The 11,018-nt window shown below is 42.1% G+C and overlaps 1 protein-coding gene across 1 annotated transcript; it reads right to left on the bottom strand.

The window, feature by feature from the left end:
• Window positions 1-2,526: 2,526 nt before the first annotated feature.
• Window positions 2,527-10,801, bottom strand: LOC137141718 (bone morphogenetic protein 2-like). The gene is made up of 5 exons (XM_067530816.1): window positions 10,510-10,801; window positions 9,746-9,885; window positions 8,687-8,803; window positions 6,560-6,761; window positions 2,527-3,232 (listed from the first exon to the last, which is right to left on the bottom strand). Exons 1-5 carry the CDS (start codon window positions 10,799-10,801, stop codon window positions 2,781-2,783), a joined length of 1,203 nt encoding a protein of 400 aa, XP_067386917.1. The 3' UTR covers window positions 2,527-2,780.
• Between the last annotated feature and the right edge of the window lie 217 nt (window positions 10,802-11,018).

Genomic DNA, 11,018 nt, shown 5'->3' with positions numbered 1-11,018 from the left:
CAGTTTTGGACCCCTCACTACAGAAATGATGTGGATAAATTGGAGAGTCCAGCAGAGGGCAATTAAAATGATTAGGGGGCTGGAGCACATGACTTATGAGGAGAGGCTGAAGGAACTGGGCTTCTTTAGTCTGCAGAAGAGAAGAATAAGGGGGGATTTGATTGTAGCCTTTAACTACCTGAAAGGGGTTCCAGAGAGGATGGAGCTAGGCTGTTCTCAGTGGGGGCAGATGACAGAACAAGGAGCAAGGTCTCAAGTTGCAGTGGGGGAGGTCTAGGTTGGATATTAGGAAAACAATTTTCACTAGAAGGGGGGGTGAAGCACTGCAAATGGGTTCCCTAGGGAGGTGGTGGAATCTCCATCCTTAGAGGTTTTTAAGGCCCGACTTGACAAAGCCCTGACTGGGATGGTTTAGTTGGGGTTGGACCCGCTTTGAGCAGGGGTTGGACTAGATGACCTCCTGAGGTCCCTTCCAACCATCATCTTCTATGATTAGCAGAGATATTATTTTCAAAAGTAGCTTATGTGCCTAACTTCCATTGATTTCAATGAATTAGGCATCTCACCTTTGGTCTTTATTGAGGGCAGTGGAGTTACACCAGGGCTGAATTGGCCATCTAATCCACCTAATCATGTGGCACTATACCATATGAGCAGATTCCTTCCTGACCCTGATTGGTGTATGCACTAAAGCACGAGTCTTTGTAATTTTGATCTGTTAAGATAATTGCACTTGCTTCATACAATTCTCTATGTTCATGGGAGTGTGTAATCTAGTAACACAGCTGGTTTTTTGCATTTAGGAAGTTTATATGCCAACAAACGGAAATAGTCTTTATAAATGTGTAGGTTGGGACCCAAATTACTTAGGCACCGGCACAAAAAGTGATTAGGTTTAATCATAATGGATTTAATCTTGCTTTTGTTACTCAGGCAAAAGTCCTAGGAAGCTTCAATGTGAGTGGTATCTGAATAATGACTTCAGGATCAAGCCTGTGGGGATAGATCATTTATTTTGTTTAGTGATTAAATTTTGCCATGGGAGTTTAGGGCCTGATTCACCATCCATTGAAGTCAATGGGAATCTGTCCATTGTTTTCAATGAGCATTGGACCAAGTCTTTCAAGGGAAATGGACCAATAACAAATTGTAGATGCATTTCATTATTTTATTTGAACATGAAATGCACTATATCAAGATTAATTAAAAATAGTCCAAACATTCATTTAATACAGTAAAAAGAGGTGGCAATTTGCTAATTACAGAAGTTGCTATTTACAGAAACAGATATTTACCTACAGTATAAATATTTTCTCCAACTCCCTGCAGTACACAAGTCTCCAGAAAGTTATGGTTGAACTTGAAACTACATTTGCTTAAAAATGTGGTTTGTTATTTCTAATGCCTACATTGCATCGCTGACCTTTATCATATAGAGATCCAGAGCACGCGACTAAGTGGCAAAAGACATCAAGCATGCTTTTGTCATGTACACACAGCAGAAAGAGCCGCTTCTGCACCATGGCCTCCCTCTCGCTGCAGAAAGGGCAGGTGTTGGGGGAGTGTGTGGGCCGTGGTGGATGACTGCCTATCCAGGAGCTGGTGTCCCAGATGGGCATCAGATCAAGGCTAAGGAACGGCTCTGCCACTACATGCCCAGCAAAGTGCTGGGGTGGGACCTTCCCCTTAGCTTGAGGGCTGGCCTATGCAAGTGAACCAATGCCATATTTGATAAATAAAAATCTCTCTCTCCACACCCCCCCAAAGATTCCCTTGCCCCAGCTCCTCCCCTCTCCCTTCCCCCTCCAAGTTCCAGCCCCTTTTTTGACTCTGCCCACAGATGCCCTTGACCATAGAGCTCCTGCCTAGAGCACAATCCTCAATTCCTGCCAGATCTCCTGGCAGGGGGAGAGATGTGCTCTAGCTGGGGTCTTTATGGGTACTGTCCTGGAAGACTTTTGGGGTTCTCTATGGGTTAGTGTCCTAGAGTGGCTGTTGAGGACACTAACTATAGAACACAACCTCGAATGCCCCAGCATCCTGGGAAATGGGCACTAGACAAAGACGCAGGCTGGAAGTTGGCCTGGCTTGGGAACCAGCTGCAGAGGATGCCCCCACTCCAAGCAGGGAATAGAACCCAGGAGTCCTGACTCTCAGCCCCGCTGCTCTAACCAATAGATCCCACACTCTTCCCATAGCTGGGGATAGAACCAAGAGTCCTGGCTCCCCGCCCCCTGCCTCCCAGAGCCTGGATAGATCCCAGGAGCTCCAACAACTAGACTAACTGATCAGAGGTGTTTTCTAACAATCGTTCTGCCTAAAATGCTCAGGGTTGACATTATAGCCCTGATTAATCCAAGTTACGCTATGTCCCACTGGTTTGTATATAGAGAAACACCTCCCACACGTTCCCTGTATTGTCACAACACACCGAGCAGCATGGGACCCTTTGAAAAGTCAGGAGGTCTGTAGAATTGATCAGCATTCTCCTCTGCGCTGCAGTTCCATGGGTGGAACCTGGAGGGGCAGCCTTTTCAAAGCTGACTGGCTGGCTCCCCCATTATCTGACATTTTATTAATCGGAAAGTCTCAAGGGCTGTGCCGAGGTGCTGGAACTAGGGGTGCTGTCACACCCCCTGGCTGGAAGTTGTAATAACCCAAATACATGGTTTCCGGCTTTAGCGCTCTCACTATTAAAATTGTGCCCGCGCCACTGGAGCTGCGGATAACAGGTGAACTGAGTCCAGATGCGAGCCAGTTGCAGACAGAAAGGGCTTTTGTTAGTGACAACCACAGCTTGTGGCCACCATGTCTTTATAGTTCTTAAGGACAACATTCTCGTTGTCATCAAAGTACATAATACTGATGGAATTCAGTTTGTCTGGGACACAGCAGGGCGTACCAATGTCTTTGGACAGTTTAAGCGTATGCACGATGGACTGGACGGTAGCATGGTTGGTAGCTCTTAGACTTTCCCCTAAAGGGAACAGGCAGGCACCTTTGCAATAATAAGCCTTGTATCCACGTGGGAAAATGATCCACCCCGACCAACCAATTTCATGGAAGTCGACAAAGAGATCATTTAGCTGGCATGGCACAATTTGGTCCTTGGGGGAGAAGAATGAGGTATCCCGAATTCTTCTGCTTCTGTTCACTTTGATGCTTGCAAAGACCTCATTTTGGTAAGGTAAGTGTGATGAAGTAGCATCTTCAGCTGAGGATGGCTGGAATTCTGAAAGCAAGAGGACATTACAGGGGTAAGTAATCCTTTGCCATGAAGAACACTATATTTTTGTCTATACATTGGGATGAGTTTGTCACTCAAAAAGGAGATAGTCCCTATAAAACACATAGATTTAAACAAAAATCTCTTGCCTGTGTAACTAAAATGACACTTATGCAACATCTACACTATGAGTTAGTGATGTGATTGCCCCTGTTCGAGTACACACACTAATGCTAGCTTTCATTGAGCTAACACAAATATAAATAGCATCTACCATGAATATAAACTTGCTATTATTTATATTACCTGCAATAGTGCAGGTAGTGGCTGCAGACGCCTGGCTTAGCTGCTGCTGCTCCCCATGGCTTAATCATGCCTCCACTGCACTACCGGAGCTTCTGTAGCTGTGCTATTTATACTTATGCTAACTCAAAGATAGCTCGTGCGAATACACGTACACAAGCAAGGGAATCACACTCCTAGCTTGTAGCATAGACAAAGCCTTAGACAACGACAGTATTATACATCTTAAATGTTCATTCAGCATTTAGGCTGCACCAAATCCTGAGATCCCCTTCACAGAGTCATACATTCCAAGGCCAGAAGAGTCAGTTGTGATCACCTAGTCTGATCTCCTATATAATACTGCCTAAAGAACTCCTCCAAAATAATTCCTTTTGAACTGCAGCCTAAATTAAAAAAAAAAATAAAAAATCCAATATTGATTTAAAAATTGCCAGTGATGGATACTCCATCATTGCTATTGGTAAATTGTTCCAGTGGCTATTTATCCTCACTGTTAAAAATGTATGCCTTATTTCCAGTCTGAATTTGTCTAGCTTCAACTTGGCATACAAGGCCCAAAAAGCAGAGAAAAAAGAAAGCAAAGGGTCAAGAAATAGTGAAACTGTTGGAGACTGCACAGCCCCGTGCACTATGGAGCCAAGTCTGGTTGTCTTTCTATAGGAAAGTGAAGGGGAAACTTAGGGAAACATGGACTGCCCAGATTTATTGACCACAAATAGTAGATGGGGGCAAAGGTTCCCTATGCTGAGAAGCAGGATTCTATCTCCAAGCCAACACAAAGTTCTTTTACTGGACAGGGAGCCAGAATTTCACTGTAAACTTGTAAATGACACCAGGCAGGTTGGTTTTACTTTTGTTTCTAGTCTGTTTCACTGTCTGGTTCTTATGAGCTAGCACAATGTTGTCTTGTTTGGGTCCTTTACAATGTACAAATAAGGCTGGAAAGTTTATTTTTAAGTTTTATTTTCTGCTTTTTTTTGTTTGTTTTGATATATCATGACTGTGAAGTCCGATCTTCATTAATTCCAGTGGAGGAGCAGTGGGAGATAGAGGTAAGGAATGTTTGTTGTAATTTAAGAGGTGAAGTGTTGAACATTCAGCAAAGACTTCCCTTATTCAAAATGCCAATTAGTCATTGAAGTTAAATTGGGTGTTTTAGAAAACAAACCAAAAGGACAAAAAGTCTTAAACTACTCGACTAAAAACCCCTTCCCCTCTGGACAGCTGAAATTTGACTCTGCATTTTGCGATGTCACTATTTGCATAAGCTCTCCAGTCATAATATTGTCTTCCAGCCTAGACAGGACCTGCAAGTCTAATGTAAATAAAGAAGAAGCAGAACCCTTTCCCCATTTTAAACAAACAAAACAAAACAAAACACCCTTTTGGCATTTTTATGTGTCATAAAGAAGCAAAAATAGGTATAAACACAATATTTTTTTCCTTGGCAGGTCACTTTTTTACCTTTTAAAACAAATAAATAACTAAAAGATTTCTACTTCTTTTCCACGCGGAGATAGATTTAAAACTTTAGCTCGGTCCTTAAGGGAAACTTGGTACTGAAAAAAAGAGGGTTTTTTTTTCCCCCATCTAAAGGCTTGCTAGAGGATTACCGAACTTCCTATGTGAGGGGCAGCAAGCCTCCTTAATCTCTCTAAGATTTGTTGCAGACCTCACAAGGTCCATAGGAATGAAGGGATTGCCTTCCTGGTCTTCTGTCCCCCAAACTTAGTGCTCACCAAGTCCCTCCTCTTTGTGGACCTCCTGAGATGATTTGTGTATTCCCCTCTGAGGAACCTCAGGAGGTTTGTCAAGTGGAGAAAACTGATTCTGCATATCTGCATTTGCTAACTGCTTATGGCCCTGTTATGATGTTAGATACATAAAAAGTGACAAATCATCACACTTAGTATCAGAGACATGATTGTAGGAAAAGAAAGACCAAAGCAACATTCTGCCAAGCATGCTTTCGATAGTCTACTAACAAAGAAGAGACGAGAATACCTCTACAGGGGCAGAGTAAAGGTGGTTTGAGTAGTGCAACCTTATCTCTGCATTTCCTAGGTTCTAATTTTTGTTTGTGTTACTATGTTTGTTGTTTACCTGCTTGAAAGGCAATATGCACTGAACCCCGTTATTTTCCTGCAACCTTAACTTTATGGTGACCACATTTTTTGTGGGAGATACACGACAAAGGTTTCCTGTTGATCAATGTAACCCCCCCCCCCCCTTTTTTTTTTTAAACTTACTAAAAAGGGGCACACACACAATCGGGGTGACATTTCCAGCCTGCCTTCACTTCTGGCTTCCTTCTCTCCTTCCTTCCAGTGTCTCCTTTCTCCCCTTCGGCTTGCTACCCTCCCTTTCATTTTGTCTCCTCTTTCCCAGCACTATCCTGCGTCCCTTGAAGTCCTGAACTCCACACATTGGTGGAGCTGACGTTGCACGCCCATAGACAGGGAGTCACTGGTTCTACACCCTTGACTAGAGTGGTGGGCATGAAGAGAAGACACACTGAGGCCAGGTCTGTAGACTGATGACTATAAACTTTTGCTGGCATAGCTGTTTTGGTCAGGGATGCCATGAGTTGTGTTTTGTGACTGACATAGCGGTGCTGGCAAAAGCCCTTAGTGTAGATGTAGTTATATTAGGCAAAACTCACACTTTTGCCAGTATAACTTGTTTCACTCATGGAAGGCTGGAATAAGCTATCCCAGCAAAAGTGCAGTTTTCTGCTCTAAACTGCCTCCAAACTAGGAGTATTTTTGCCGCTATAGTATACTAGTATAATATAGTATAGTATAGCTACACCAGCAAAGTGCTCCTAGTATAGACCTGGCTTAAAATGTCTGGTGACCCACTACAGGAGGCAAATAACAAAATGATTATCTCAAAGCAAACCAGAATCAGTTTCAGTGTCTGAAACTGCATGTGACTAATGAAACTATTGGGATAAAATGCACCAGGAAGTAACAGAGCAAGTTAGATGGAGCTCACATTCAAAGAGTTACTGTTGCATTGTCTTACCTGTAGAAGAGGGTAGGAAGCTGGAAGATCTCTGTCTGTCATTATTGGTGAAAAGGACCAAGAAAGCATTCCTACTGTCCCGCATATTGTGCCGGCTCTTGGCAAACTTGACAAAGTTGGATTCCATTTTGTTTTTATATAGATGAGTTGTAGTGATCAAAAAGCCATGGTTAGTGCTGCTGCTTCTGACCCATTTGGAAACCTTGTTAAACAGAAAGCAATTGGAAAAGAGCATTTGAATGAGCTTCTCGCTTTAGGATTAAGCAATGTTTATATAGGGGAGAAGGAGATAGCATATTGGGCTGCATTAGTAGGAGCATTGCCAGCAGATCGAGAGAAGTGATTATTCCCCTCTATTCAGCACTGGTGAGGCCACATTTGGAGTATTGTGTCCAGTTTTGGGCCCCCCACTGCAGGAAGGATATGGACAAATTGGAGAGAGTCCAGCGGAGGACAACAAACATGATTAGGCGACTGGAGCCCATGACTTATGAGGAGAGGCTGAGGGAACTAGGTTTGTTTAGTCTGCAAAAGAGAAGAATGAAGGAGGATTTGATAGAAGCCTTTAACTACCTGAAGGGAGGGTTCCAGGGAGGATGGAGCTAGGCTGTTCTCAATGGTAGTAGATGACAGAACAAGGAGCAATCGTCTCAAGTTGCAGTGCTGGGGGGGGGGGGGGGGGGGGGTCTAGTTTGGATATTAGGAAAAAGTTTTTCACTAGGAGGGTGGTGAAGCACTGGAATGGGTTATCTAGGGAGGTGGTGGAATCTCCATCTTTAGAGGTTTTTAAGCTGCGGCTTGACAAAGCCCTGGCAGGGGTGATTTAGCTGAGGTTAGTCCTGCTTTGAGCAGGAGGTTGGACTAGATGACCTCCTGAGCTCCCTTCCAACTCTAATGTTCTATCATTCTACGAATAGGCCAAAGGACTGTAAGAACATAGGTAAGTTATTATGAAGGCAATAGTTGTGACTGCTTATTTAAAGTTAAATTGAGTTTTGTACTTAAACCAGGGATTCAACGTCTTTGTTTTGTTTGAAGCATACTGTGCAACTTTCCCAAAACTACAGCACTTCAAAAAAAAAAAAAAAAAAAAAAAAAAAAAAAAAAAAATTCTGTACTCAAAGATTAAGAATTTACAAGTAAAGTCATTGATTAGTCCATGAATTAAAATTAATATCAAAATTGATCCTTGTCAGGAATTTAGAACCTCTTGTCAGACCTTTCTTTTCCCAAGTAATCTTAATAATGGAATAATACAGCCTCTCCAGACTTCCCATATTGTTAAAACTCAGTTTAAATCTCATGCAGAGACTACGCTTGAAGAAATTAGCATTCAAGGGAAGTTATTAACAAATGTCATTATTATGATCGCGGACTAATAGGCAAAGCTAGCTCACTCGCTCAGGCCACTCTCAGCTGAGGTCATTGTGATGTCAGAGGTAATTCAACATGCTTGTGAATCTGATCTTAAAGATAAAATATAATAAAATAATTATATAAGGCTGATATTACAGATTTTCAACTCATTACTGATATCAGATGATTAATTTTTTTACTTTTTTAAGTGAAATTCCCCACACCAAAACAACAGCTTCAGCTGTAGATAAGGTTGAGAACACATATCAATAATTTAACAGTATCTCCAAAACAAGTATTACAAACCAGTGAGATTTAGAGCGAAGGTTATAAGAAGCCAAAGATATTAAGGTATGAAAAATACAAAGTTAAAGCAGCCAAACAACCTTAACTCTGCCCTGTAGTCATGCCGTGAGCATTAAAAAATAAAAAAAAGAAAAAAAGAAAAACCAGTTTCTCCTAAGAAAATTACGCCCTCTACTCTGGGACCGCAAACATTAAAATGCTTTGATCATAATGATGTAGTTATTGCATGCTGTCGCTACAGGCAGAGTTAAGGTCATTTGGCTACCATAGGCTCTACACTGCTACTAGTTAATAAGAGATCCTCTGTTAGCTCAGATTATTGGGTTTGTGGCTTTGGAGCCAGAGAATTTAAGGTTCTCTCTGCGCTAGTGCCCTGAAGCACAGTGGCAACCGTGATGCATGGCCATGAATTTGTTACAATATCTTTAGCATAAAAAACAACAGAAATAAGAATTCTCTGCTTACTGCCTGTGTGACATTGAATACCTCCCAGCCTTCAGTATACAAAGACAATAGTCTTGATGAAATGAGTTTTCTTCTCTGGGGCTTACTTCTGCTGTCCAAAAGCTCATACACATCCACCTTGAATATGATAATACAACAAAACAAAATTAAATGGGGAACAATTGATTCTCTCTAGCGAAGTGGTCAGCATCAAAGAAACACACATTTCCTCCACTTCCAGGATGGATTCACCCTTTCTGTTGACCTGGACTGAAATTAAAAAGTTGCCTCTGGTCAGCTTCCTATAAAAGCAAGAAGTAATGTACATCTACTAGATATCTGTCTATACTCCTAAACCTATACATAGATATATATCCCTAATCCATAGTCATTTGTAGGGGTAAGTAATAAATAAGAACCTGTATATTTGGTAATCATAATGAAAATACACATAATAAAAAATTACAGTACATTGGATAGTATCCAAGTCCTGAGAGAGAATATTCATTATGAGCCACACAAAAAGAAATATCTGCACATGGAAAATCACCTGCCCATCTATTTTCTGTCTCTTTTCTCCACTTGATATAGTCCCAGGTTTCCTGTTGCCCCACATATTTGCCCATTGGGTTTGCAGGCCACCTGATTCTCTAGAGATGGACTCAAGCTGCAGAACTTGGATCTGGATTTCAAATATCTCAAAATCCGGGCTAGCTTGATTATGGTTTGAGCTCATCTTTAGGGATCACAGAACTGTCCTGCTTGCTTTTGCATAGATAAACCTGTAGATGGTTTGACAGCTTGGATGCTTCATTGTAAAAAGCTCAGGGGGGAAAAATGATAGCATAGCAACAAAACAAAAACTTGCTGTATTTCTTTGTTTGTTGAAGTCAGAGAAATAGATAAAACTTCTAAATTGCTGGCGGAAATCACCCACCATAAAACTGTTCCATATTTTATGTGATTTGGTTGCAATCTCATTTCTTTCATGCTTGGTTTTTGTAACTTTGTTATCTTACATACATTATATTATTAACAAAAACAAACAAATAATTAATCGACAGATAATACCCCACTTACTTTGAAAAAATGTTGCCAATAAGATTTTTGAGGCACACGGTTTTTATTTAGCTTGAAAACTCTGAGCTCAGCTTTTAGCATTTCTTCATTCTTCCCAACTGAAGAGATGTTGAAGTAGAAATAAGACTGATCAAAATAATCTGGAAAACAAACAGGAATATTAATATCAACTCCAATATGTAAGACACATTGTGTAATTACAGAAAGAATAATCTAATTTTTCCAGGAAATGGCAATATGAAAAAATTATTCAAATCTCTGTGTTAAAATAGTGGTAGACATAAGACAGAAGTGAAAACACAATTAAAAAATAGATCTTCACAGCAAACCAAAAGCATACATCCATGCAAGAGTCAGTCATCTAATGAAATGGAGCAAATTGCATTTTCTGTGCATGGGATATTTTAAAAGTATTTTATTTTTTAAAAAGATCACACCTGTGCTTATTCTGAATTCAGATTGCACCTTCCCTCCATTCACTAAGTAGCAATGAGCTTGTGTCACAGGGCTACATACAAAAAGTTTAATCTACAGGGGGTCAGGTACACACAAAACACTTTACATCACCCACACACCTTTCACATCCCCCACTTCCACACACGTATACACCTCCACGCGCCTCCCCCACACACAGAAGCCCTGCTCTCCCCCACACCCCCATTCGCTTCAGTGGAGTTACATCAGGATGAATTGACCTCACGAGCTGTACCTTGTCCCACTGATCCTAACCCAGCCTTTCCCCCATCTCCCTCCCTGTGGCTTACCTCGGTCTTCAAGGCTCCTCACCACGTTGCCTTCCAGCAGCCCTGGGGCCTTGGTGACCCCATTGGAATCTGCCACTTTATTGAAAAGATCTACCATGAACTGGGGTGGCTTCCTGTGAGGCAGAACATCATGGGGCAGCTCCTTAATGTCGAAGACCTCCTGCAGTCTCCTCATGGCTTCAGCAAGAATCCCTTTCGTCTGGGTCCAGCTGCGCACTCTGGACAAGTGAGCGGGATCACAGAGCAGCAAGAGCAGCAAGGCAAGATGCCTCCAGGCCTGGGATGCTACCATGTCAAATGGATCCTCTTAGGCTGTTACAGGAGGAAATGAGAAGTGCTGCTGCTGCTGCTGGGCAGATCAGGTATGCTCAGCCTCCCAAATGTGTTCTGAAATCCACCCCACCAGTGTGCAGCCCTCCAGGGAGTGCTGGGGTTTTGCATGACAAATCTGATCACCTGCTTGGTGGGGGTATGGTCAGGGGCGGAGTTCCGGGCAGTGACAAAGTGGA

This window comes from Emydura macquarii, unplaced genomic scaffold (genome assembly GCF_026122565.2).
Source record: "Emydura macquarii macquarii isolate MOO-44397 ecotype Brisbane River unplaced genomic scaffold, CSIRO-AGI_Emac_v2 contig_67, whole genome shotgun sequence".
NCBI classification, from domain to species: Eukaryota; Metazoa; Chordata; order Testudines; family Chelidae; genus Emydura; species Emydura macquarii.
Note: the sequence above shows the minus strand (reverse complement) of the source record. Positions and strands in the feature narration are given on the sequence as shown.

Bases quoted from the DNA above. Each gene is read 5' to 3' on its own strand.
- LOC137141718 (XM_067530816.1), bottom strand. From the start codon at position 10,801: ATGGTAGCATCCCAGGCCTGGAGGCATCTTGCCTTGCTGCTCTTGCTG. The intron at 9,886-10,509 runs GTAAGCCACAGG...TTTGTTTTCCAG, and splicing joins GAGGAGCCTTGAAGACCGAG to ATTATTTTGATCAGTCTTAT. The intron at 3,233-6,559 runs GTAAGACAATGC...TCTTGCTTTCAG, and splicing joins CTTCCTACCCTCTTCTACAG to AATTCCAGCCATCCTCAGCT.